Here is a 26,330-nt window from a genome sequence, read left to right on the forward strand (position 1 = left end):
ACTGGAAATAATGTCCTCTTCTAGTCAAGAAACATTTGTTGTGGAGAGAGAGCTTCTAATGATGTGAACAGGAAGAACATCGTGGTGCTAGAGAGTATCCAGAGAAGGGCAAAGAGGCTGGGGAAGGGTCTGGAGCACAAGTCCTGCGAGGAGAGCCTGAGGGAGCTGGGGGTGTTCAGCCTGGAGGAAGGGAGGCTCAGGGGAGACCTTATCACTCTCTACAGTTCCCTGACAGGAGGGTGTAGCCAGGTGGGGTCGGCCTCTTCTCCCAGGCAGCCAGTGACAGGATGAGAGGACAGAATCTTAAGCTGTATCAGGAGAAGTTTAGGTTGAACTCCTCACAGAGAGGGTGATTTGACATTGACATTGGAAGGGGCTGCCCAGGGAGGTGGTGGAGTTACCGTCACTGAAGGTGTTTAAGGAAAGCCTGGATGTGGCATTTGGTGCCATGGTCCAGTTGACATGGTGGTGTCTGGTCATGGGTTGGACTCGATGGTCTCGGAGGTCTTTCCAGCCTCAATAATTCTGCGATTCTGTGAGCATGAGCGGCGGCAGCAGGAAGGTGAGCGCTGAGGGCAGCGCGGTGACCTCTGAGACAAAGGGCGGGCATCAGCGGAGCCTCGGCCGCCGGCCCAGCGCCGGCTTGTGGGCAGTGCTGACCTTGGCCTTGCTGCTTGGCTCTTAAGGAATCAGAGGTAGCGAAGGTGAAAGACCTAACGCGCTTCTCCCCTCGGCGGGCAGCTGGGACCTGCCGCCTCCCCCCCCGGGGCGGAGCGCGGCCCTCGCCCCTCCCGGCCCGGCCGCGCCGCTCGCTCCGCGCCTTCGCCATGGCCTTCGCCACCCGCCACTTCGTGCGCGCCGCCTCCTCCGACGCCGCCACGGCGGCCGCCAAGAAGCTGCTCATCAAGCACGTCACGATCATCGGCGGCGGCCTCATGGGCGCGGGCATCGCCCAGGTGAGCGCGGTGCGGCCGCCCGGCCGCGGGGCGGGGGGGAGCGGAGGCGCCATGGCGGCCGCGGGGCGGCCGAGGCCCGGCGAGTGCTCGGGACCGCGGTGCGAGCCCTGCGGCCAGCGCGGGCCCCTCCCGAGCTGCTGCTCCTGCGCCCCCTGCGCGTCCTGCGCTCCGCTCGGCCTCTTCGCTCGGAGCCGAGCCCGGCCGTGCTGCTGCGCTCCGCGCTGTCCGCGGGCGGGAAGGGGCGAGGCAAGGGAGGGCGAGCGGTCTGCCGGCGGACCAACATTAATAAAACCCACAACAAATCAAAACAACCCTCCCAGCGCTTCTCTGAATGTGTTATAGTCCGTGTTCAAACTCCTTCGCGCTGTGCCTTTCCAGGCTGTGTTCGTGTGCGAAGCAGTGGCTGCGCTGGCGCTCGGCCGTGGCCGGGACGCGCCCCTGCGCTCCGCTGCCGGACTGCGGCGCGTTTGGGCTCGACTGCTGCCGAGGCGGGGTACAAAGTACTGCTGCTCTCTGCTTGCTCAGCTTGCACACTTCTCCTCCTCTTGCTAATCCGCACGTCTTCAGACGGGTTGGCGAGAGGAACCAAGGCTGCTTGTTTAATTTGTTTAAGGTGGTTCTTAAGACAGTGCGTGGACTAGTTGTAAACAGTGTGTAATAATATTTGGAAAATGTTGGTCCAGAAAGAAGCTTCTTCTAACTTGCCAAGGGAGCAGATCAAGTGACACTTTCCCAGTAGAATGCAGCACTAAAATGAGCATATATCTATCATATATTCAGAATTATGAAGTGGTTAATATTTAAATAGGACTTATTTTCCATTGCAAGTTTGATCTCAGGCCTTTGGCTTTCAAGTTCACCTTTAACTTGATAGCTTTGGGACATGAAACTGGACAGTCCTTTCAGTGATCTAAAATTTAGGTACTTAGTTAATTCAGAGAAAGAGCCTGTTGCCCAGGGTACCAGCGTAGTTCACAAACTTCACAAGAGTAAGGGAAGTAGGCAGACATCCCCAAGTGGAAATGGATAGTGAGACTGGAGCTGCAGCTCATGAATAGCAGTTCTTCATTTTAATGAATTAATAGGTTTCCTTCTCAGAACTGAAGATTTCCTGCATACCTGGCAAATCTCTAGCAAGAGGAATATAGAGTTGTTTTTTTTTTATTTTATTTTCTAAGGAAATAACTAGCTGTTTATTCTTATCTGATAAAAACACTCCTCTGTATCTTGATAGTAGAGCTTGAGGCTTCTACTGAAGGAAGCATCAAAGAACAACTTTGAAAAGTTGTTCTCATGTTTGAGGAAGATGCACACTATGCAAAGCTTATAGTTTTCCACGGAAAGTGAGCTGATCTTCATGTTCTGTTAGACTGCACTTTTTCAGACAGCAGCTTGTCAAGAGAAACATGTCTGCTATTTGACAGTAACAGGGGTTGCAGGCCTCTATACTGTTAAGGACCCAGGATTGTTTTGCTGACCATCTGCCTCCAATTTATCAATCCAAAATTATCTCAAAGCAGAGGTCATTGTAACACTGAGTGGTGTCTCCCCTGCACCCTGTTGATAAAGCTGCTTTTCATCCCTTTTTGAACACTTAAGAAACTGTGTCTCTGCTTGCTTTTTCATACCGTCAGGTGAAGCAAACCTCTGCTAAAATGTATGGCTGAAAGCTGTAATTTTTGATTCTGCCCTGTGAAAAGCTTTTCTGTATGAGAAAAGCATTAATTGACTCCTCAGCACTCATGTTTTTAGCATTCTTAAGATCATTGGATGGTAGAGTCTAGGCAAGTGTTGTTTGAGTTGCAAGGAGATGGTATGATCTTGTCTCATTTTCTTCCTTCCTGTCCATGTAAATATGGTGGGGAAAGGGAGGTGTTAATTTTTCTAGGATTTTTCACCAGCTGGTCAGTGATGGTGTCACAAATGGATCCTCAGTGAAGCATCTCTTATAAACGTGCTTGGTAATGATTTTTCATCTGAACATTGAAGGGTCTTGCTTCACTGTTACAAATAATCAGCAGCAGATGAAGTGTTAGGAGTAGAAATACAAGCTTGGTTTAAGTGGTTTTTTTATGATTCAGGTGTTTTTATGGGATAACCATAGTGAAAATAAAAAACCAAGTTGGATAAAGAAATGCCCATGTGCAGACTGACCACTTGTTAAAGCTCTATTGCTGTTCTCCAGAGGCAATCTGGCATTTCTTTATTTGCTGGATTAGTAGGCAAATTGGATGAGAATATCACCATGCTTTTCTTCGTGAGATATCTGTACTTTCCATTTCAGCTAGCTTTGTTGGAGTAGGTCTTGTGGGTGCATGAGGGTTTTTAGTTGCCAGGTGTAAGGTTAAATGCAAGGTAAAAGATTGCTCTGAAGTTGAGTGACTTTAAAATCATCAGTGGAACCATGGTTTAACATCTGTTTTACACAGTTACTAAATTACAACCCTGTTAGTTCAGGGATTCTGAAAGTGGAGGTAGGCTGTTGCTCACTAACAAGAGGAGCATAATTAAATTAATAGTGAAGTAACAGATAATGAACAGCTGATTTTTAATATGCTGATGCAGTATGAGAAAGTGATATTAGACGTTTGAAATTAATTTAAATACCAACCAAAAAGGCAATCCAATAGGGCTGTCTGTAGCTGAGCCAGTGTTTGTACCAGGTGTGTAGTAAGGAGGCTTTGCAGCCACTCCGGTCTGTGCAGAGTTCTGGAGTGCCAAATGTTCACTGCTGCTCCCTAGCTCCACTGTCACCTTCCTGTTGTTGCAGGGACATGCTCATGGCCTGACAGCAGAGCTGTGTTCTGGGGACCCAGGGTTGGTCATCCCTTGTGCCACCTGCTCACCCTGCCTGCGTTCCAGTTTTGGTTTCCACAGCCCTTTTTCTTTACAAGATCCAAGGATCTCAGCTAAGCTGCTTGTTCCTTTCAAGACAGCTATTTGTTCTGTAGTCATGGCCACATAATTTAGATGCCTTCAGACACAAGATTCTGCAGACATTGTGAGGGAAAGAGGGATTTCTTTTTCCTTTTCCCTCAAGCTGTTTGAGACCTTTATCCCTTCAGCTTCACCCCAGCTGTGTACAGGTTTTTATGATTTTTCTAGTAAAGTGCATTTAGTTCAACGTTCTTTAGCTCTCTTTTGCCTAATTATTGCCTGGCATTTGTCTGTCAACACAAGTCAATATGGTTGGTTGTTTTATGACATTGATGTTGAATTTTTTTTTTTTTTTTTTTAACTTTCAGGTTGCAGCAGCCAGTGGTCACACTGTGGTATTAGTAGACCAGTCAGATGAAATCCTTAAAAAGTCCACAAAAGGAATTGAAGAGAGTCTGAAGAGAGTGACAAAGAAGAAGTTTGCAGATAAGCCTGAGGTTGACATCTTCTTTATTCCTCTAGGAAAACTTGGGAGAATAAAAACTGCCATATTGAAGTTCTGATATTGCAGTTATGCATTATAGAGCATGTTTAAAAAGAAAACATTCTTCACTGTGTGCTAAAGAACTTGGATTTTCAGTTTGGTTTTTTTTAATTCAGGGAGGTTGAAAGATGTTTTACCCCGTTTCCTTTCCTTAGTAAACTCCAGCTTTGATATAAAGATTTAAACCAACTTAGTGATCTTTTAAAACAGATGCTAAGTGTGAAATGGAGTCAAATTATTCATCCTAACTTGATAGCAAGCAGTTTTTGAGTGGTTCCCTGGGAATGCACCCATTTTGTCCAAAAGCAAATAGTAACAATATTATCTTAATACCTGAGTAAGGAGTCTTTTTTTATTTTATTTTTTTTCCTCCTAGCACTTAGGCACAGGATTACTGCAAAGGAAATGAGAGTGCATTTCAAGTGACACATGTTAGATGTATAACTTTGCATTTGCATTGCCGAGTAAGACTTGCATACAGCGAGCCACTGAGGAGCTGTTGATGTGTCTAACATTGTGTCCTAAGGGTTACTTGTTGCTGTGCTTGTTTCTCTAAACTCCACAGCAGTTTCGTTTCTTCTTTTGATACATATTAACATATACAATGTATACTGATATTGATGACTCACAGAGAAATGGTGCAGCAGGCAAAGGGAGTGAAAAGGGCTTGTTTTCAGGAGTATGGAAATGCCAGGGTAAGTAGAGTGTACGTATATAATTATGGGGAGTCTTTTAATCAAAAAGAACACTGTCCATATAATGCTTGCACTTTTTGTATGACATGATATTCTACCATGTAGAGTTTTTTTATTGGTACTATGTTTCCATTTACCCTTGGCTGAAAGTCTTGCATTTCTGTTTGATTTCTGCCCTCATAAACTATGTCAACAGATTTACTAGTGAGAAAACATTTTTTTCCCCACTTTTGCACTGAAACTGTAGCTACTGATTGACCAACCAGGTGATCACTCAGCCTCTTGTGCTGAAGGTTGGACTGCAGCAAATGGTCTTCCTAAAAGAATGTGTTTAACAGTATTGTATTTGCTTCAAAACCAGATTTGATTGGCTAGGAAAATTTTCTCAGTGGAAAGCATCGTACCTGTACACACTTAGAACTTTCTCATTGGTTTGGAAATGTGACAGACTGCCTGCATTTTGGGGGGGTCAAAAGCACCCGAGCACATAAGGGGGTTTTCATGTAAAAGTAAATTAAATCACTGTAAACAGACATTACAGCATCTTGAAAATGTTTCAGGCTGGTGCTGAGTTCATTAAGAAGACCTTGAAGAACCTCACAACAAGCACAGACGCAGCATCAGTGGTCCACAGCACGGATCTGGTGATAGAAGCCATTGTGGAGAACCTGGAAGTTAAAAATCAACTCTTCAAGAGTCTGGATAAGTTTGCCCCAGAGTATGTGTATTTTTCCTGTTACATTTTGAAACTCAGACTATTTTATTTTCTGTTTTTATACTTGCAGTTAGTTCTCTATTTTCTTAGCTGCTTTATTTAAAAATGAGTTTTTCTCTCTTAGACTAGCTCCAGACTGTCATGTTGGTGTGGAATACTTGTTGTGCTAGGTGCAGTTCCAAACACTCTCAGGTGTGTTGCATTGCTTCATTTGCTTGTTGCATTGCTTCATTTGTTGTTCCAGGTGTGTTTAGTCATTAAGGTTGCCCATCTACTTGGCAAGTTCAAATCTAAATCCAACTGCAAATGCAGAACAGTAAAACGAACTTGTTCCAGTACAATACTTGTTGTGGGTTATGGTTAATGTTGTGTTCCCATACTTAAATAGGGAATTGGGGTGATAAAGAATTTCTTTTCAGCACACCTGACATAATCAGGTTTTAAGAAGTCTCAGCTCAATAGTGTCTTAAATGAACTAAGTTTACTTTGTATTACAAGAGTTTGGAAACTGCTCATTGCTGGTTATTGTGTGTGGTGTAAAAGGGTAAATGGTATTTTAGTAAACACTCATTCAGTTACTTAAAGTCCCTGAAAATGTCTTTGAACTGTATTTGGTAACTGTTGGAAGCTACTGTTGAATTCTATCCAAACCCAAAAATGCTGTTAAGGTGAGCGTGCAGACTCAGGAAGTTGAGCCTTGTAACTGATGAGTCAGGACCACAAGACCTTGACTGCTTGCAGGTTGAGATTTTAACTAGTGCAAGTAAGTCTGGGGTATTGGCTAGGAGGTATTCTAGACTGTCTAGCCTGTCAACTGGGCAAGCTGTGCCTTGAATATCATGTCAGGGGAGAAACGATGTTATCATTAGTTGACTTCAGCCTGGGGAGATTTTCAGGCTTTCTCATACTGTCAGTAATTAAAATTACCTGGTGTTTTTGAAAACAGTAAATGATCACAAGCAGCCATGTACTGAGCACAGGGTAACTTGCCATTGCCCTGACACAGAAAAGAAAGTAGCTGCCTTTCACATTTAAGAGAGTACCTTGTTATGGTTGGATTGTGCTTATTTTGTGCAAACAGACCATTGGTTGTTCGAGTATTTAATGAGCAAATTAGACTGTAGTAACTGGCAAACTGTCTAAAACCAGTCAGCAAGGAAATGTGGGCATAGAGACTTGGACATAGGGACTCATTTGAAAATATGTGTGTTTGGAACACCTGAGGCTATTTTTCAGAAGTCTGAGCTGTTCATCAGCATAGCTGCTGTAAAACATTGAATTTTACATTACAGTGTTAAAAGATACTGGAAATTGTTCAAATATGCTCCTGCCCATTGCAAAAGGGTTGATTTTGCAGGGTTGGGAAAAATGACTAAGACAAGAAGCCTTCCTTTTAAGAGGATATTTGGAAATTATTATAAACATACAGGTAACTTATGTATAGGATAAAGGAAAGTGAAGTGAATGGCGAAGAAAATGGGTTGCAGTGTAGAAGGTCTAGATGAAAAACCTGTAAAATAGTGGAACTTAGTAGTCAGATGTTTAAAATATTAGCTATTGGATATAAAAAGGAACTTGTAATTGTGAGAGAATATAGAGTTGCAGATCACGTGAGTAATATGGGGAAAGACAGAAACGTCTAGTGTTTTTCCATGTGTTAGAAGAAAGCCGTAGGCTTTAGTCATCCCACATGGTACTGTGCTAGAATGGAAAGCTCTCCATGTCAGTGCAAGCATTCTACAGCCTTTTCTAAGACTGAATAGTTCGAAATTTACAAACCTATTATATGGACTAACAGTTCTGTCAGCTCAGTAGGGGGTGGTAGACTTGTGGTTAATTGGTAACAAAGACAGGATTTGTTTAAAGACAGCTTTGAGGCTCAGGAGGAGCTTTGCTTCTGAGGGGCTCTGGGCATTGATGGCCCTCTGAAGTGTGGGTTACAGGCAGAGACCAGGAAAGACCAGGCTGCTGTGGAGGGAGGACTTGGCTTCATTCAAATCTCAGGACTTACCACAGAGGTGGATGATAGCAGCTGGAAATCTGAGGGGCTAGGTATGACAGGTGTTCTGACAAGATGATGAATTCTGCCTGTGAAACATAAGCTTTGTGAAACCCTGCATTTTTCTTCTTTTGTGCTGTATTTCATGGCTCATGCTTTTCCTCAGCTGCAACATGTACTTGTTCATCTCCCATTTTTGCACTATGAATACATCTCCAGGGAAAATAAATAAGCCTGGTGAGTGCAAAAAACTAAAATATTACATTGAAAAAACAGAGCACAGTTAACTTAATTCCTCTTCCTTTTCTTATAAAATAACTGTAATTCCTCTGAAAGTGGATCTATAAATGTAGGGGATGGGAAAGCTATTTTTTTGTTGAGAGAAGTTGTATTTGTGAGTGGGGGGAGAATTTCTCTTAAGTGTTTAAGACAAATGTAATAAGCCAGGAGCATTTGGCAACCCCAGAGCACTTTGGAAACTCAGGGTATTTTTCATCTGGGTAACTGTCCAGGTGAAATAGTGGATGCTGTTTCTTGGGTGCCATCAGTCTGAGAGCATACAGGTTTATGTTCTTGGAGCATTGCAAAATTCCTTGTGTATGTTCTATTCTTCTCAGTGTTATACTCACCATATTTGATATATATTACTGTGTTACATGGTCATCATCCTTGAAGCAGACTAAAGCATTGCTACCCTCTCTTCAGTTTTGTTTTCCTTTTCTTGAATGGAGTCAGTCTTGCATTTTCGTTTTGAAAAAGGTCAGGCAAGGATTTTGTAGACACTGCAGCACTTTTCCGAACAGGGTCATAACAAATATGACAAAAGAACTTTTGGGTATCCACTTTAAGAACTTTTTGGTACTTGCTTTCTGTTTTTTTGTGGGATGTGGGAATACCCATCAGTATTTCTTGGTCTAGGATTTACCTTTAGATGTGGAAACTCAGCTTGGACCTGGCCAGATTTTTTCAGCTGTTCACTGTGTTAGAATGAATATGTTATAAAACTGTTCCAAAATGAAGCGTTGTTCAGTGTTTGCTGTGTAAGGCAGCTGGACTGTATGAGTCGGGTTTATTGGAATGGTCGATTTCTCTTGTGTTGGGCTCTGTTTCTGACGTCTTCCTCTGAGCCACTAGATGGCACCAAGAGAAAGCACACTGGTGCTGGGAAAGCCATCGCTATGGCTTCCCTAGTACTGGCTTTCCAAAGCCTCCTAACTCGGCTGTCACCTGAAGCATGGATTGTGTAATTCTAAGTCACAGAGGCATGAAAATTCTATTTTAAACTCAACTGAAATCAGTTGGTTGGTCAGAGAAGAAAGTGTAACTCAAATGCACTTCTTCACAGTGCAAATTCAATGCTGTTCTTTTTTCCAAGGCTTTATGTTGTATGAGGCTGCAAGTATTCACCCACAGAAGAGCTACTGAGGCAATATCTCTTACTGAACTCAGATATAAACCTAGCAATGATTATATTTCACAAATCAATGTGCTTAATTTTTATATGACTATTTTAATATTTATATACAGTGGCAATTTTTTGGTGAGGATAAGTGACTTCTGTATGCACTGACCTTGCAAGGTCAAAACTATGAAACTCAGACTGCTCCTTCTAGTACCTCACCTCAGAGCAATGTAAAGCCACTTTATGCTGGAGAGATAACAAAAGAATATTTGTAAGAAGAGTAAACAGGAATTTTCAGGATTTTTTATTTCCTTCACTATAATGAAAAAGATAACATAATAAAAAATGGAAAACAAAGTGGGTGGTTTTGTCCTGAAATGTTTTCTTTTAATGCCACTTTAAGATGTCCCCATGGCTTGGACATAATTTTTCTGAAAGCTCTGTTGTAAAGCTCAGTTACATCTTAGTACAATGTAAGCAAAATATCAATGTAGATAAACATTTGTTGAGTCTAGTAGGATAACTTTATGAAGGGATAGTAGGATGCAGCCCAGAATGGAAGGTGGGTATTCATCTCTAATTTAGTTTCTGATTTTTGTGATTTGAAGAAAAAGCCATTTCTGTAAGTTTTTGGTGTGATGTCACTATAGTGGAGCTGTTGAGGTTTTGAGATATTTTTGGGAAGAAAAATCCTAACAAACAAAATACCCAAACCATTATAAATTGCAGTTAGTAAATCTGGTTTAAGTCTGGAAAAAGACTTCATATATGTCTTAAAATTCTTGGCATTTTGTGTATCCTTTGCAGTGTCCTATGCATGGCAGATTTTACCTTTTCTCTGTTTTTTTCCCCATCAAATCTTTGCTCTGTTGGTAGGTTTGCTCATCATGTCTATCACTGGTCATTTTAAAACAAAGTAGATTGCAAATTTCCCGTAAGACTCCGAAGTGCATTTTTGACGTGGCATATGATTGGGTTTCAATAACTGTGTAAATGTGTTTAACAACAAATAAAAATACCCTTAGGTTTCCAGGATTGCTGAAGGAATTACCTGGAATGGATCTGGGGAGTTAAATAAAATTTTCTACTTGTGCAGTCTTTTTTTCTTGCACCTAATAGAAGTATTCAATATAATTCCTCGGGAATCAGAAACTCACACGGTCTTTGCAGTGGTTGTTTAGTCATTCCTGTGCTTAGACCTCAGCAAAAGGACCATGATAAACTGCTGGGATATTTCTGAGAATTCTTGGATGGTTAACCAATATTTCTGTTTAGTGCCTCAGTCTCCTACTGTCCTTGATGCAGTCTATATATTTCTTATTTCCAGGCATACGATATTTGCAAGCAACACTTCATCCTTGCAAATCACAAAGATGGCAAATGCAACCACCAGGCAGGACCGATTCGGTGGTCTCCATTTCTTCAATCCTGTGCCTATGATGAAGCTTGTGGAGGTGAGTGTCTTGTGAGCACACCTTACAGGGGATATTATGATCACCTTCCATCATAGTAACAACTGCAGCCCAGCAGTGCAATTGTCAGCAGTAGGATTTCTGTTAGATCGACAGAGCTGATCTCAGTTTGCAGCTGTTCTGATTTGGAATTAGCTACCTCTAGTGATTAGAGGGTGCTGCAGTCTCTGTTGAGGGGCAAGTTTAAGAGACAGAGGTAACTTCTTCAGTCTCAAGGCTCCAGAATTCTCCACTGAACTGCCAACAGAGGTGCTGTTTATAGCCGTCATTTCAGGCAGGCAGGCTTATTCATAAGAACTGCTGCTACTAGTGTAGGAATCAATAGAAAATGCCAGGAGATGAAATCTTAACTGCCTTGTGACTTTTGAAGCAAAGTCAGTCGTGTTTGTTTCAATGTTTCCAGTGCTACAGGCTGGGAACAGAGCGGCTGAAATCTGACCAGAGGAAAAGGACCTGGGAGTGCTGGCTGACAGCAGCTGAACATGAGCCAGCTGTGCCCAGGTGGCCAAGAAGGCCAATGGCATCCTGGCTTATGTCAAAAATAGTATGGCCAGCAGGACAAGGGCAGTGATTGTTCCCTGTACATGCACTGGTGACCTTAAGATTTGTGTCCAGTTCTGGGCCCCTCACTACAAGAAAGACACTGAGGTGCTGGAGCATGTTCAGAGAAGGGAAACAGAGCTGGTGACAAGTCTGGAGAGTAACTCACATGAGGAGCAGCTGAGGGAGCTGGGAGTGTTTAGCCTGAGAAAAGAAGGCCCAGGGGAAACCTTATCACTCCCTAAAATTTCCTGAGAGGAGGTTGTAGTGAGGTGGGGTAGCTGTTGCGACCTGTTATATCAGGAACTACATCTGTTCAAATGGTTCTCTAGAGTGATGTCTTTGTGTTTCCCAAGACAACAGAGACTATGTAGCTTTTAAAGTTGTTTTGATACACCGTAATCTCTTAAGTGTGCTCACAAAGAATGGTCCCTTTTACCATCCATCCATAGTGGCTGAGTGGGAAAGTGTCTTAAAGAAACACGTAATTGTGAAATGCTGTTAAAATAGTGTTCTGTGTCTGTTACATATATATCCATTGAAGTTGGTTTTTTTGCAAAACATTCTTTGAATGTCTGGAAGAGTGTTCTGGATTACATTGCTGTAATGGGGAAATGAGATTCTGCTCATAAATATGCTTATGCTTTCTCTGCCTTCCCTCTACCCAGGTCATCAAGACTCCAATGACCAGCCAAAAGACTTTTGAATCACTAGTGGATTTCAGTAAAGCAGTAGGAAAGAGTCCTGTCAGTTGTAAGGTGAGTAGGTTTTGACTGTATAGTGTTTGGAGGGTCTGTTCTTGTAGACTGGTAATTTTAATGAGGTGGGTTTGAATAGCTGTAAGAGCACTTCAAAACTTTCCAGGCTGTTTCTTGTCCAGTTTGTCATCTCTTTTAAAAGCAGTTTGACAAAACACCCACATTTACCACAAAGTCTTCAAAGTTCAGTGACTTTAGACAACTTGTCTGGAGCAGCAAAACTCACAAGCATCAGGGTTTACTGTTATGGAGTCTTTTTTTTCCAAGTTCTGCAAAAACTTAGACTGGAGAGCATGAGCAGGAGCTCATCTTTAGCCATGCCAGAGACAAGACTGCTGCCTCTTGTACTGTGAGACAGTTGCATGAATCCTCCATGGTGTGTACTCATTGCAAGTTTTTCTTAAAACTACACTAACTAGGAGCATATTAATCTTCATTGCTTCTCAGCTTTGGGTTTTCTTCTCTAGAGGAATACCCTACTGCCAAAGCACACTTTTTCTGAATCCATTAAGCTATGGTCTGGATAGCTTTATGCAAGCTACTGCCTTGAGATTCACAGCTCCCAGGAGACATTTGCTCATAAGAAGGGCCTGCAATCTGGTAGTTACCAGTGTTCAACATCTGGATGTTGGACTCTAATTCTGGTTGTATTCTTTAATTCTGGCTATATTCTCTAAATTCTGGCTAAATTGTTCTGTGGTCCCAGTTGACTTTTATCCTGCTTCTGTCACAGTTTTGCAGTATGCAATGTGTAGAATATAGGATGAATTGTTATAAATTAGCTTGGATAGAGAATAATGCAGTATTCACTCCTGAACTTACTTTCTTTAAATTCTTGCTTATGGAAGAAACATTGCTTGGAATTCTCTGGATTAAATATTGAGATAAAATGGAATGAATAATAAACATCTGAAACAGTAGTAGTATACAAAACAACGCTATATTTGCAAAGCTCTTTCTCTTGTGTTTGTACTATTGCTTTTGATAAATGCTTGTGCAAAAGAAGTTTTGTATTCGTTACCTTCTGATAGCATGTGTCTTATCTTTTCATTGTTAGTGTTGATGTTTGCTGTAAAAATGATCCTAACTTTCAAAAGTATGGGTCACCAGTGAGCAGTGAGGGAGAAGTAGACTATTTAGTCAGGAGTGTTTCTGGTTGTGGACACACACACAAAAAAACCTGCTAGGGAAGAACTGCTTCTCTCCTATCCTTCAGGAAATTGTATCATTAGAATCTTGATAAAGAAAAGACTGTCCACATTAAATTGTTTTAAGATTAATTGCTTTGGGCTTGTAGTAGTCTTATTGTGCTCAGTCATGATGACTGCTTATGTGCCATTCCTTATTTGAATTTCACAATGTTTTATGCTTTAATACTGACCGGATAAGTGACATGAAAAATGCAGTTCAGAGAGTCTCTTAAGTAATGCTACAATAAGTGTCTTCATCCTCCTGTTTCATTTGTCATGTAGCTTTTGAGTATAGTTCTGGTAAAGCGTGTTTACTTAGGATTCCTATTTTATTTTTCCTAGGATACTCCAGGGTTTATTGTAAACCGTCTGTTAGTGCCGTATATGATGGAAGCTGTTCGACTTTTTGAGAGAGGTACTTGGTGGGATATTGGATTCAGGGAATGTTGACATTTAACACTGCTAAATGTTACATTGCTTCAGAAAAGTCTTGGGATTCCCTCAAAATTTTCAGACATTAAAGGCTGGAAGTGAATAGAGAATGTTAAATATGAGCCAACATATGCGACTGGAAAGGCCTTCCCTTCACTTTGAAATGTCAGGTTATGCAGAGTTGGAAGGTACTAGTTACTTGTGTGTGAAATTCCTGGTGGTGGAAAATATTTCTGGCTTGGAGGTGACAAGGTGAGTGTCCTCTGCCAGCTATTCAGGAACTTCCCTCTCTCTCCCAGGAGATGTTGATAAAAGTGATTGAAAATCCCATAATGGGACTATTAGTAAAGTTCTCCTGAGTTCATTTATATGGGGCTTGTGAAAGAAGCCACCAGTTTTGAGGTAAGTGGTATAATAGTGTCACACTACTGGCACAGAAGTGATTTGGGCTCAGCTACTGCCACGTAAAACTTCCTGTTCCCCTTCTGTGTACTTTTTTTAGACATAGGTTCTTCAGGAACTCCAGTCTCACTGCTGGTCTCTTTTACATTAATACATAGGTAGAAATAATCATGAATCCCCAAAGAACCACTGAATTTTTCAAAGCATTGATGCTTGTTTTGAAAAGAAGCCAATAATGAATGTGGTAGATAAAGATGAAATTACAGACTATAATTGCTTTTATTTCAAGTGCTCTGCTCATAGCTTCGTGGTACTAAGAATGTCATTTGAAACATTTTGTTTTTGAAATCACTGCTTTATTACAGATGAAAGCACTCCATTTTCAGGATTCCACCAAATACGCTTTAAATATTAAAAATCTCTTTTAAATCACATAGAAGGGATGGTTTGATCTCCCCCCCAAAAAAAAAATCAACACCACTACTTGTTTATCCATCAACAGATGTACCTAATTACATCTCAAAGGAAGAAAAGAGCAAATTTAATGACTTGAAAGGCAAAGGCATGAATGCAAGGGGGCATTATTCTTTTAGAAAAAGTCACAGTTTTAAATAAAGTGTGTGGGTGTTTCAGTGTGTTTAAAAGAGGTGCCTTTGTTAAGTGACATGTATCGTTGTGCATATTTCAGGAGACAACAGAACTTTTAATTAAATGCAGAAGAAAACAGTCACTGAGTTTGTATGTTAAAACTGACTGCTTTCTGCCTAAGCAAAGCAATATTTTGATGTAATCTTTATTCTTTTTGTATTTTGTCCCACAGAATGATATTTCCAAACTTGTTAAAGTTAATTTGTGAATTTTTAACTCTAATGAAATCTATTTAAAAAGCTGGTTGATGTCTTGAGAAGGCTGATGGCTGTCTTTTAATTCATATGTTCCAGTGAATCAGGTTAAATTTTTATCATATCCTTTGTGTTTATTCTCAGAGTAGACACTTGAGCCAGATTGTCATCTACGTCAGAATGAAATTGTGTCTCTTTCCTGGTAATCCCAAGCACTGAAATGCCATTTTATTGGGCTAGTCCTTGAGTTTTTATTTATACAAAATCTCATTCTGTTAAGTGTGTGCTTTTGCATACGCAAAATACCTTTAGTATATTAACAATGACTTAAACAGGGGACATATTGTAAATATTAATGTCTAGTGGTCTGTACTTCTCTGTTCTTAGTGGAAAAACTAAAAAGCAGTCAGCTAAGTTTCTGTGGAAGTCTGCTTTATACTAGGAGAGACTAGAATGAACTAGGGATATAGCCCTTGTTTGCCCTTTTATTATTTTTTATTGTATTATAATGAAACTTTAGTGTGGCCAAGTCCCAAGTTTAACAATGTGGGACAAATCTGTTGATAGAACAAGTATGTATACTGACATCAACTGCAGATGAGCTGAGGATTTAGCTGTGTTTGAATTTGGGAAGCTGAAATTATGTTAGAATTAGGTAAGGCTACTCTCCGCAGCTTCTCAGAAATAAAATGAGGCTTGAAAAAACCATTGTCGGCTTTAAAGAATAAAGGGAGGTATAGATAAATTATTAGTTCATACAGAACTGTCACTGAAGTTGTTACCTTTACAAGAGATTTTGTAAATTTATTTCTAAGGTTCTCTGATCTTAGGTGTATAAATTGCACAGGCTATGTCTGCCAAGCTGCCGGACACCCTGAATACCTGTACGCATTGAGCACGGAGGTTACTTAACAAGTACCTCTGGGGTTTGTATAACTTCATCCTTTTTATAGGATCTGCAGAGAAAATGCACTGCCTTTATCAAAATATGAGTTAGAAGGATGTAGTAGAGGTGCGTCTGCTTTGATGACAGTCTAAAATATGTATGCAGCTAAAGAATGAGGTTACAGTTAACTGTGACAATGTGGCAATGCAGGATTTGTATTTTTATAGGCACAGACTGAAGTAGAAGTAACAAATTTCTGATAATTTTGATTATTTCTTTTTAAATAATGTTGGAATTAATGAATTCAACTGCACTTGCACAGTCATTTCAGGTCTTTCCTATCTGCCATCTCTGATCCCAACAGATATCCCCTGGTGATAGGTGCTGTAGCTAAACATGTTACTCAGCTGCTCCAGCTCCCCTCTCCGTGCCTGCCTTACCCATCAGCTGGATATCACTTGTGTTCTGGAAGTTGTAATGTAAGGGTAGCTCCATCCTGTGCATCATTCAAAAGCTGCTGCTGATCTGACGAAGCTGAAATTGAGTTGTTTCCTTACTTACTCTGTTCTGCTGCCTCTAAAAGAAGCTCTTGTTTCTTCAGTGACCAGTCCTTCCTTTAGTCATTCTGATAGGTTCAGCACAGTAGCTGTGGCTCCATCAGTAGTGCAGTGCTCTGTATTTAAATGCAAGAGGAAGCCAGGAAAATGGAAAGCAGGCCTGCAGGGCTTGCTTTTTTTAAAATTTTCTTTTGTGAGAGGTTCAGCTTTATGCTTCAGCATGTGTATGCTGACTCCAGTTTTTGTGGCTGTGAAACAAGCAGAGATTTCTGTGAAGAGCTGCACCAGGGTGAAATAACACCCTGTTAATTATTTATAAGTGGTGCCAAGGAGATGTGGAATCTTCTCTGTTCATCAAACTGTCAATCTTTTCTCTAGGAGATGCATCAAAGGAAGATATTGATGTTGCTATGAAGCTTGGGGCTGGCTATCCCATGGGTCCATTTGAACTGCTGGACTATGTTGGGTTGGATACCAGTAAATACATTATAGATGGTACTGCATGCTTATTTTTTTCTGCTTTTCCCCTTTTTAGCTAAATTGTAGATGTTCTAATGCAAATGTGACTCTTAATTATTTAAACTGAATGTTTATGGTATAGCCTTTGAACTGTTGAGGAGAAAGGAGTTAGAATTCAGCTCAGAATGCTGTGTGAGTGCAGCATTTGTACTGCGTGCCTGTACCCTTTGTACATGGGGACAGAACAGTGGTGGCTTTGCTGACTTCATCAGGTGCTACTGGAAAGTAATAGTATTAACGTTAATGGTACTTTATATAACTAAAAAGGATCAGTGACATCTACTGGAGGTGGGAAATTCTGTTGAAAAGCAGCAAATGTTGAAACCCCCTATCCTTTTTCTACCAGCCATATATTTTCATTCTTAATTAATAAGAAACCCAGTAAATACTTCAAAAGACATAAGTGAACCATCTCCCTCTCACTTCATTTAGTAAGTGGGTAAATGTCAGTACAGTAACAAAAACATACATAATTGGTGACAGCTCATTGATGGTTGTTGTGTTTTTTTGAATGAGCAGCTTAAACATCCTCTGAGCCAGAATGTCACTTTGAAGATGGCATTTTCAGTGGAACTTCTTTTGCTTTTAGTCAGTACTGTGGAGTAGTGTTACATTGTTCTAAGTAACTGTGTGTTTCAAAGGTAGAAACTCAATTTGGAATTTCTTTGCACTTGAATTTCTTCTCAGCAGAGCCTTTATTTTATTTCTTTGTACTTAAATATGTTTCAAAAGTTCTCCTTAATTCTTTTAAAAAATCCTCAGTGGTGGAGATTATAAGGTGTTTGGAGAACACTGAGCTTGAAGACTAATTGTTAGATTTGTGCATAATTGTCAATACTGATCTGGGCTTTATGAAGCTGTACTGAAGGGTCTCAGAGAGCCTAGAATAAGTTCCAGTCTTTCTTCACTTTTCTGACCTTCTAATGGTTTTCTAAGGAGATGCAGATCTCTGTTGTCTTTGCATATAAACAGAACTGTTACTAATTCATCCACTTCCCTTCCTTTCCAGGATGGCATTCATTAGAGCCCAACAATCCTCTTTTTGCACCCAGCCCACTCCTGAATAAACTGGTAGAAGAAAAGAAGCTGGGTAAAAAGACTGGAGAAGGATTTTACAAATACAAATGAACTCCAGACCTCAAGAGGTGTTAAACTATCTGTATATGCTATTCAGTGTTGCCATAATACAGGTGTTTAAACCTTCCCAAGGGTGGCACAAGCTGCGTTTAGAACATAACTCACTTGTGAGCTGAGTGATTGCACTAGTTAACTATGGTCAAAGCTTGATTTGGTAGATTGTTTATTTCTTGTAATTCCGAAAATCTTTCTATGTACAGTGCCTTCATGAAATGTTGATTTTTCTCAGGTGCAGTACAGAATGACAAGTGAATTTATGTATTTGAAACATTATTATATTGATGGGGAAAATCCTAAAAATAACCTCCCTTTCTTAAAAATAAAATTTTCAGCAATTCTGTATTGAGTCTGAGGGCTTGCAGTTGTGTCTTGGATGGAGCCCACAGGGTGGCAGTCTCTTCCCACGCTGGCAAACGCAGCCTGGACAGGCAGTTGGATGTTTTGTTAGGATTTTTCTTAAGTGCACCGCTAATCTGTAGGTGTAAATTACAGTGCCTTGAACAATAATGTTTTGAAGGACATATTTAAAAATAAATAAAGAATCCCACAATGGCAGGCTGTTTCCCATAGCAGAAGGTTCCCAATAAAGCATTTAAAAGCAGAGCTCATGATTTGTCTTGGGGTTTTCTAGCATTTTCAATTAGTGGTTGGGGGCCTACTTTTGCTAGGTGCTGTAGGAACATAATGAAGATTTCTAGGTGATTTATGTTCTCAGGGCATAAGCTAGGACACTGGTGAACGCTTCTGAATGTTTTCTAGAGTCCTGTAAATTGACTCTATTTAAAGTGTCATTTTTACACAATACACTACTACTGTAGTTGAGTACTTTCAGGATTGCAGTTGGGAGTTTGTGCTGTGTAAATAAATAAGTGTGTCTGGCTGTGTGAGGCAACTTCTGTTTTGCAACTTGATTTCCTTGGGTTTTAGCAGAGTTGAATTTGTCCATGGTGGGAGTGCATCAAATCCTACCTTTTCTCCTAGTATTGCAGAGCAAGTGGGCGTGAGGATTGGTGTTCCAGTTCAACTCGGTAGTAGTGTTTCTTTACTTTCTGTACTAAGTGCTTATATGTATATTTTTAAGTACAGAAATTATGAATAATTATTTAATGCCAAGTTGCCTCTTCCTCCTTCTTCCATCATTAATTCAGATTGCATATAAAGAAACTGAGGATGACAGATGTTAATTTCCTTGTACACAATCACACAAGAAATCTCTGAGTAGGGAACAAAATTCTTGGTTTATTGGATCCTGGTTCTTAATTACTTGTCATCTGATTTTGGGCCACTTGTCTTGAAAGGAAAGAGTTAAAGGAAAGAAACAGTACTATAGACAGTCTCTTTCCTTTACTAATATATTGTTAAATTGACTTGGTTTTACTAAAATACAGTCCACTTCTTACATATGAAGTCTGTTTCATTGAAGGTTCTTAATGCTCATAGCTCAGTTTAGTGACTTTTAAGTACTGCAGGGTGAAGTTAGCTTCAGTACTACTGTTTTCAGTAGTAATTAAAAGTGAGAATGTGTATTACTCGTGTCTTAAAAAATGCAATTTGTTTTTTACAAAAACATTAGGTAGAAGTAATTTGCTACTGCTCCCTTTACTTGGATGATTTGATTTGGAGAGGGGTAGGTTTATAGCAAGGCATAGGCTACTTAATGTAAAATGTGCAAAATAATATTCACTATTAAATGTGATATTTTGAAAAATAAACTTTCTCTAAAACAGTGTTTTCCTTTCAGGAGCTCTAACAGGTACAGTATGTGTATAAGTAATAAATAGAAGAAACCTGAAAAAGAGGCATTTGTAAGTTGAACTTGCTATTTGAGAAGAAACTTCTCTTTTTAGCAGAATAGGCCCTGTGAAGGTACTTTAATGGTGGGTGGGGATAGTTTATTTTATCAGCATGTGGAGTGCTGTGCCAGGATGAGTAGAGATGAGGTAAAGGGTGAAAACTTCAAATACTCCCTCTTAAATCTAGATCAGAATGCGTAGTGGTAATTGAATGACTGTAGCCATTGAAACAAGGTAAGCCTTTTCTTTTGCTCATCAATGGGAGGCATGGAGGATGTAGAAGTCCCTTTTAAGGTTCAGGGTCATGAGGAAATTAGCCAGAGGTAGGATATTAAATACTCCTGAGTTTTACAAGAATTTCCATGGCGTTGATAGTTTAAAGATTTCTAGAGAGCTTAAAGAATACGTAATGAAATAAAGGAATTGTCTATTGCCACCTTTTCCTCAGTAAAGATTATTTCCCAGCCCTGGCTGTGGCTGTGACTTGAAGCAGAGGTACACGAGCCACCTTCCACTGCACATAGTGTTGATGAAGGGGAATCTCCTGCTAGAGATTCCTGCTAGACTAGGATGTGGTACATTAGACCTGTTCTCACCATCCAGCTCTCCTTGAATTTTTATTAATAGTGGAAAAGAGATTGTGGAAAAATATGAGGGATAGAAGAGAAAGGGGGGAAGGGTGTCTAGTTTCCCTCACTGCCTACTTTTAAAACCTTTAGTCTTTGTTATCCTTTCTGTCAGCAGGCCTCACAGATTTAGAGCATTTGCCCCACTTTGGTCAAAGCTTTGGGATGTATGCTTGGCACAGCTCAAGGGCAGCTTTACAGCCAACAGCTGAGGAGTCGGACGTGAGCCCAGAGACTGCAGCTGGGAAGATGGCTCCAGATTCAGCATCTGGGTCATTTCAGCTGCCAAATGTGCTCCATCTGTGGTCAACCTAGCTGCTGACATGGCGGGGGAGAAAACGGGAGCACAGCAAATTTTAAACAGGGACTTGAAAGCAGAATCTTAATTGGACAGAGGAGGGTGCTCTGCAGGAGTGGCTTATGGAGTATAAAGTGCAAGAGGTGGCAGTGAAGTTTGATCTGAAGAGTGTAGAAGTTGAAATTTGGCGTTGTCTTAACAAACAAAATATTCTTCATTAATGGCACTGAACACAATACTACTTATATGTGGGTCAAGTGCAGATGTCCTGAAGTTCTAAATCTGCATCTGTGTTTGCAAGTCATTGAGCTTTTCCAGTATACTACTGTAGGAGACTAGTTTTCTTGGAAGATACAGGTACCAGCTTGCAGTATGGATTTGAATCTGGAATGGAAAGTGGAGTTTGTTCCTTGCAGAGCATCACCTTGGTAGGAGCTTATTTGGGGAAGTAGCACTGCCAGATTATTTAATTATAGTGATTGTCTGTTGATGGAAGTTTAGCCCCTGAAAATGAATAGCTGTCTTGAAGTGAATCGCTCAGCTCTATCCAGATGAGAGTTTTGTGAACCAATGCCTTATTTTACAAAGTAGAAAGAATGACTGACTGAGCAATTGCATAAAATAACTTGGAAATTTATCTTCTTTTCTTTCATGGATGAGTTGGATTTGTCCCCCAAGCCATCTAACCCAGGGGTTTTGAGGTGACAATGCAAATGTCCTTCAAAAACCGATTAACAGGAGTTAACTCCAGCATATAACATTGGCTCTTCAGAGCCATGAGATCAGGTACTACCAGCCCTGTATTCCAGCAGTGAATCAGGTCTCTGAAAAGCAAGGTAGTGGAAGACTTCTGAATGAGATTTGGTTGTGATTTGGGTTTGTTTTCTTAATGCCATATTTGGTGGCTTGTTTTGTGGATAGGACTTTTACACACCTCCAGGTATCTGTGAAACTTTTGAGATTCATCAGTCAATCTCTTCTGGAGATCCCCTTACTATAAATTAGTGAATGTTTATCAGGGTGAAGAAGCAAAAAATAAGAAATTTGATGTATAAAGTGTAGTGAGATATGATTGTCTTGTTAAATCTGTATCTGTTACTAGAAAGAGGAGGGCATCTGAAAAAGAGGTGTTTCGTTTGCCTGCCCAAAAGGTGATTTTGGTGTGAAAAGGTCCTGTGTGTTCCTGACTTTGTGCCAAGCTTTGGTCAGTAAAGGCTGTGAGTTAGGTGTAAGCTAATGCAATGCAGTGTATTCCTGTGGCCAGGTGTGGTGCTAGAAGGCGAGTGCTAGAGGACGGAGGTACTGGCAGACAATCTATGTTGTTTAATGCATTGTTATTCTTGCATCTAGAGAAAGCTTTACAGTACCAAGTGACTTTAAAGATGTGGGCAAACCAGAAGCAGCTTCTGTAGTTTGTAGAGACCAACTTTCCCTAGAAATTTACTGCTGACAGTTTTGGAGCTCATTTTTTCAAGAGAGGCGCCTGTAGCTGCACCTGTAGAGGCACACTCTTATTTTACCAACTAGTACCACAGCAGTGACCCACGTCTCAGTATTTTCATTCACTACAGTTTGTAGCCATGTGAGCAATTATAAAACTGACCTGAATAATGCCTTTTCCGTGTGCTTTTTGGACGAGCTGAGACCAGGAGCAAAAGCAGATGCTGTGATTCTTTTGAGAGCTAGATCTTTTCATGTTATATGTTCCTTCAGTAGCTTTTCCTGTTGTTCACAGCCAGAGGAATGTGCTTCTACTGAATTGTGATAGAGAAGGGTTAAGTAGAGCCACAATCTGGTAACTGTAAAGATGATTTGTAGACTGATCTGCCCTGAGCTTTATCATCTTCTCAAAAGTTCACGTCAAAACTGAAATCACTCTTTATATACCATTTACTATCCAGTAAACTAGTTCATAAATGCAATGCTATGCAGAGTCTTAAATTAAATGAGATCACAGAACAGTCTATGATGATGTCAGATCTTACTGATAATATATTAGTCAGATTCAGGTTTGTATGCCCATAGAGCAGCTTTGCACTTGCTCAATTCACTCTTCTCTTTTTTTTCCCCTGGAGTTTTTCTATTTGGTTTTCCATAAATTGCAAATAACTCACGGCAGTGCATTCTTTGCAGAGAAACCAGCACCATAAAGCTCTAATGCTGGCTGGAAGTTTTGGTTGCTTCTGGGGCAGGAATAATACAAAACCTCAAGCCTAGTTATTAAAGGAGCCATTTCTTTTGTGGTGTGGTGGCATGAGGCATCACACTGAGGCGTAAGGCCAGGCTTTGTTTCCAGCCTGGGTCAGATGCAGCAAGTTGGCCAAGGCACAGGAGGATATTTTAGCACAAGGCTTTTGCTTGGCGGGCACTAAGGAACTTGTCGCTTACTTTGGCTGTCCCATGCTGCCAGATAACAGGATTTTTTCCTAGCCTGTTGTTTGCTGCTGCTTTGCTTCATGCATCTCTGTCCTGCCTAGTAACAGCTTCTTCTATTCTGGTCCAATTTTTCTGCCAGCAACCACTTCTAGGGTGGTTTTCTGTAAATGGACAAACGCTTACAGTATTCACTAGTTAAAGAATGCAAGTTTTTTGTCATTAGTAACTTAAACCCCCCATTTGGGAGTCTTGGCTTCAGCAACAAAAATGTTGTGGATTAACCACTTTCACCAGCAAGAGGCTTTCTGATGAGCTGTGGGAAGAAGTGTATGCTTGGTGGTAGGTCTACAGTAAACAGCTGGAATTTGCATGTGGTGAATTAGCACCAAATAAAATCCCCCTTTTTTTCTTAATTATCCTTGCATACTCAAATGGATCTATTAAACATTTGTGCAATAGAAATTGATAAAACCACACATTTACAGTAAGTGGATCTTGGTTGGGCACAGGCTGACATTTCTCTGCTCTGTTCATGGCAGGACCTATGTAGATAATGCACAATCCAATGAAGGGACCACTCTTCCCTGACTCCTTGGCATACAGTGGTGCCCTGAGTTGGATGGGAGCACTGCAGTCACTGGAAGGAAGCCCTTGCTTCAACTCAGAATCTTCACCTACTTTACATTAACTTTCTGCTGCTTTGACTCCTACAAAGCCACAAGCATAAGCAGGTGTAAGATACACTGCATTTGTATTTCACAGGCTTTTTAGTTGTTGGTTTTCTCTAAAGAGGTTGTGGAAGGTAAACTGTTTCTGACAACTGCTTTATTTCTCTGAAGATGTCAAGAGAGCTAATGGGTTCCTTACGGCTGATGTTGCAATTCTTTCTTCATTGCAATTTAGGGTGAAATTTCTAAAAGCCTTTTATTTCAGCTGGAAGCCTAGTGATGTTTTCCAGAACATCTAAACAAATGAGGCATCTAGCTTCCTATGATTTCTTCTCAGCACTGAAATCCCTCTAAGAACTTGAAAAAAGTATTTATTGAAGAGCCTGATTTTGGGGGTCCTAGTTTATTTTTAAATCTTGAACTTAATTCCCAAAATAATGGGGGATATTAGAAAAGAACTGGCATGGATTTTAATGGCAAGTTCTCCCACCTGCCATCAATTCTTGGGAGAACATGAAAGAAAAGAGCAACTTTAATACTTTTCTTCCTCTGTTTCCTCTTTGTCTACATTCTTGTGCACAATTACTTGCAGGAACAAAATTCTGCTCTTGCTAATTAGTAACTTCAGACAGTAGCAATCAGACTGTGCTTTTAACCATCTGAAAAAAATACTGCTTCCTGATTTCTTCACCTTCTCCTTTCACTTTCTTTGGAGTCAAAGGGCTATCCCATCTGCTTACGGATGGATTTCTGAGTGCTTTTGTGACATCAGTGTCAGAGAGTGAGCAGTGGACACCCAAATAATGTTTTAAGTGCCCTAAAAAACTTCTGTGAGTCCTTTGAGGAGGAGCATGGGTAAAATAGACTTCAGGGAAATGTTTCGCTGAGAGGGAGCTGATTTGAATGAGGCCGTGGATTCTAAAACCAGTCAGGGGGCTTTTGGGAAAATGGCAGTGTGTCTGAAGTGTGACATTGATGATGGGCATTTAAATAGCTTACTTTTGAGTAAGAGACAAGATACTTGGAGAATTTAGTTTATTTAGTACTAGAGAGATGAGGGTTTTAAAATTAAAAATTTTTCATTTAATAGAAGAGAATATAGGGGACAGGGAGAAGGTGCTGTGAATTTCACATAAGTGGTTTTCCTGATACCATTTTTTTTTGCTTTAAACAAAAGCATTACTTAAAACTGAGGAAGAAGTCTTTCTCTTTCTTAGAGACTTAACATTTTATTTTTGGCCAAGACTGAAAGCTATTGTTGCCTAAGTTGACATTAAACTGGCAAATCTATGAACTGAAGCCAGTATTGTTACTTGGATCTAAATTTGTAAGGACATTTGGTTGTCATAGATTAAAAGATGAACATATAGTTTACCTCAAAGACCAGAGTTATATTCTAAAGGCTATTTGCACGTGTTTACAGCTGAAACCATTGCTTAGCCTATTGACATGTGATATTTGAAGTAGCAGTGGAAGGGGAAAATAATGGCAAACAATGATGAATGTGTCAAATGATCGTACAATAGGCACTATCTTCACCCCCAGGCTCATTGCTTTTTAGCAAAGGGCAGAGCTTTTCTACAGTGCAGTTAGCTTTTCTAGCAAGTTTTTCATACATTTTATTGTATTTTAGGGAATTAACTGTTTTAGTGACAGGTAAGACTGGGCTTGGCTATTGCTGGTATCAGTTTGACTTAGAATTTCATGTAATTCATATTATGAGAGTAGTGCTAGTCCACAGGCACATAGCTCAGCTTACAACTGATTTATATTGAAATTGGGAAATAAAATCTAAAAATCAATCTAAAAGGAGTGCCATGTTCTCTACCTTCTGCATGCAAGGAAGTTTTTTTTGAAGAACTTGCTGAATCTGCCAGGGAATGGAGAGAGAAGTAACAAAGTTTGATATTTGGCAGCTGGAAATCCAGCATGTGTTAGAGGATTTTAGATACCTTTGACTAGAAGTGATTTCAAAATGTGAATTAGCAAGGACATCCTTCAACCCCAACTACTCCATGCTGCGAAGAATGTGGCAGGCTTTTCCTGGTTAGGAGATGTCATCTGCAAGTCACTTAATTTAATCAAGTATTGGCCACAATGTCTAAAAGAAACTGGATGAAATCTGGTAAAGGGACAGGTGAGAAAGTCCTGCCTAGTCTTCATGGTTCAGCTGGAAGTGATGGGTAGTTGGAACTGGTGTTTGCACTTTTCCATTTCATCTTTTTGTGAGCTGTTATTTCTGCTTAGTTACACCCTTCGCCTGAGCGTGGGTCTCTCCACAATTCCCTGGGGTTGTGGCAGGGTAATGCTACACTAGCAGTAGGTACCCAAGATAAAATAGTTCAGGTGAAACCCTTAAGTCCACGCCCATCAGCTTTCTCTGTGCTTTGTTCTGTCTCAGTTTCCTTGCCATTGCCTCTGAAAGTGAGCTAACTCCCGCCCAAAAATGGCAAAGGGTTAAGCTAGTGAGACAACTGCTGGAGTAAGGTGATCTGAAGAATTCTTTGAATTTTGGTTGATAAATACAGTATATTCCATGTTTATATAATTGTGTGGTAGCTGTTACCATAACTATACCTGTAGTGTAGCTGTATGCATCTCATTTAAAATATCCCTTAATTCTTCTGTCTGTGGTTTACATGAGTT

At 40.4% G+C, this 26,330-nt stretch overlaps 1 protein-coding gene across 1 annotated transcript; it reads left to right on the plus strand.

Moving 5' to 3' along the window:
- Nucleotides 1-807: 807 nt before the first annotated feature.
- On the plus strand, nt 808-18,526 carry HADH (hydroxyacyl-CoA dehydrogenase). The gene is made up of 8 exons (XM_032109595.1): nt 808-956; nt 4,202-4,330; nt 5,633-5,790; nt 10,516-10,642; nt 11,869-11,958; nt 13,491-13,563; nt 16,646-16,762; nt 17,796-18,526. The coding sequence occupies exons 1-8, from the start codon at nt 828-830 to the stop codon at nt 17,912-17,914; spliced, it is 942 nt and encodes a 313-aa protein (XP_031965486.1). The 5' UTR covers nt 808-827; the 3' UTR covers nt 17,915-18,526.
- The last annotated feature ends 7,804 nt before the right edge of the window (nt 18,527-26,330 follow it).

The sequence above is a fragment of the Corvus moneduloides genome, chromosome 5 (genome assembly GCF_009650955.1).
Source record: "Corvus moneduloides isolate bCorMon1 chromosome 5, bCorMon1.pri, whole genome shotgun sequence".
NCBI classification, from domain to species: domain Eukaryota; kingdom Metazoa; phylum Chordata; class Aves; order Passeriformes; family Corvidae; genus Corvus; species Corvus moneduloides.

Bases quoted from the DNA above. Each gene is read 5' to 3' on its own strand.
- HADH (XM_032109595.1), top strand. From the start codon at position 828: ATGGCCTTCGCCACCCGCCACTTCGTGCGCGCCGCCTCCTCCGACGCC. The intron at 5,791-10,515 runs GTATGTGTATTT...TCTTATTTCCAG, and splicing joins CTGGATAAGTTTGCCCCAGA to GCATACGATATTTGCAAGCA. The intron at 13,564-16,645 runs GTACTTGGTGGG...TCTTTTCTCTAG, and splicing joins TGTTCGACTTTTTGAGAGAG to GAGATGCATCAAAGGAAGAT.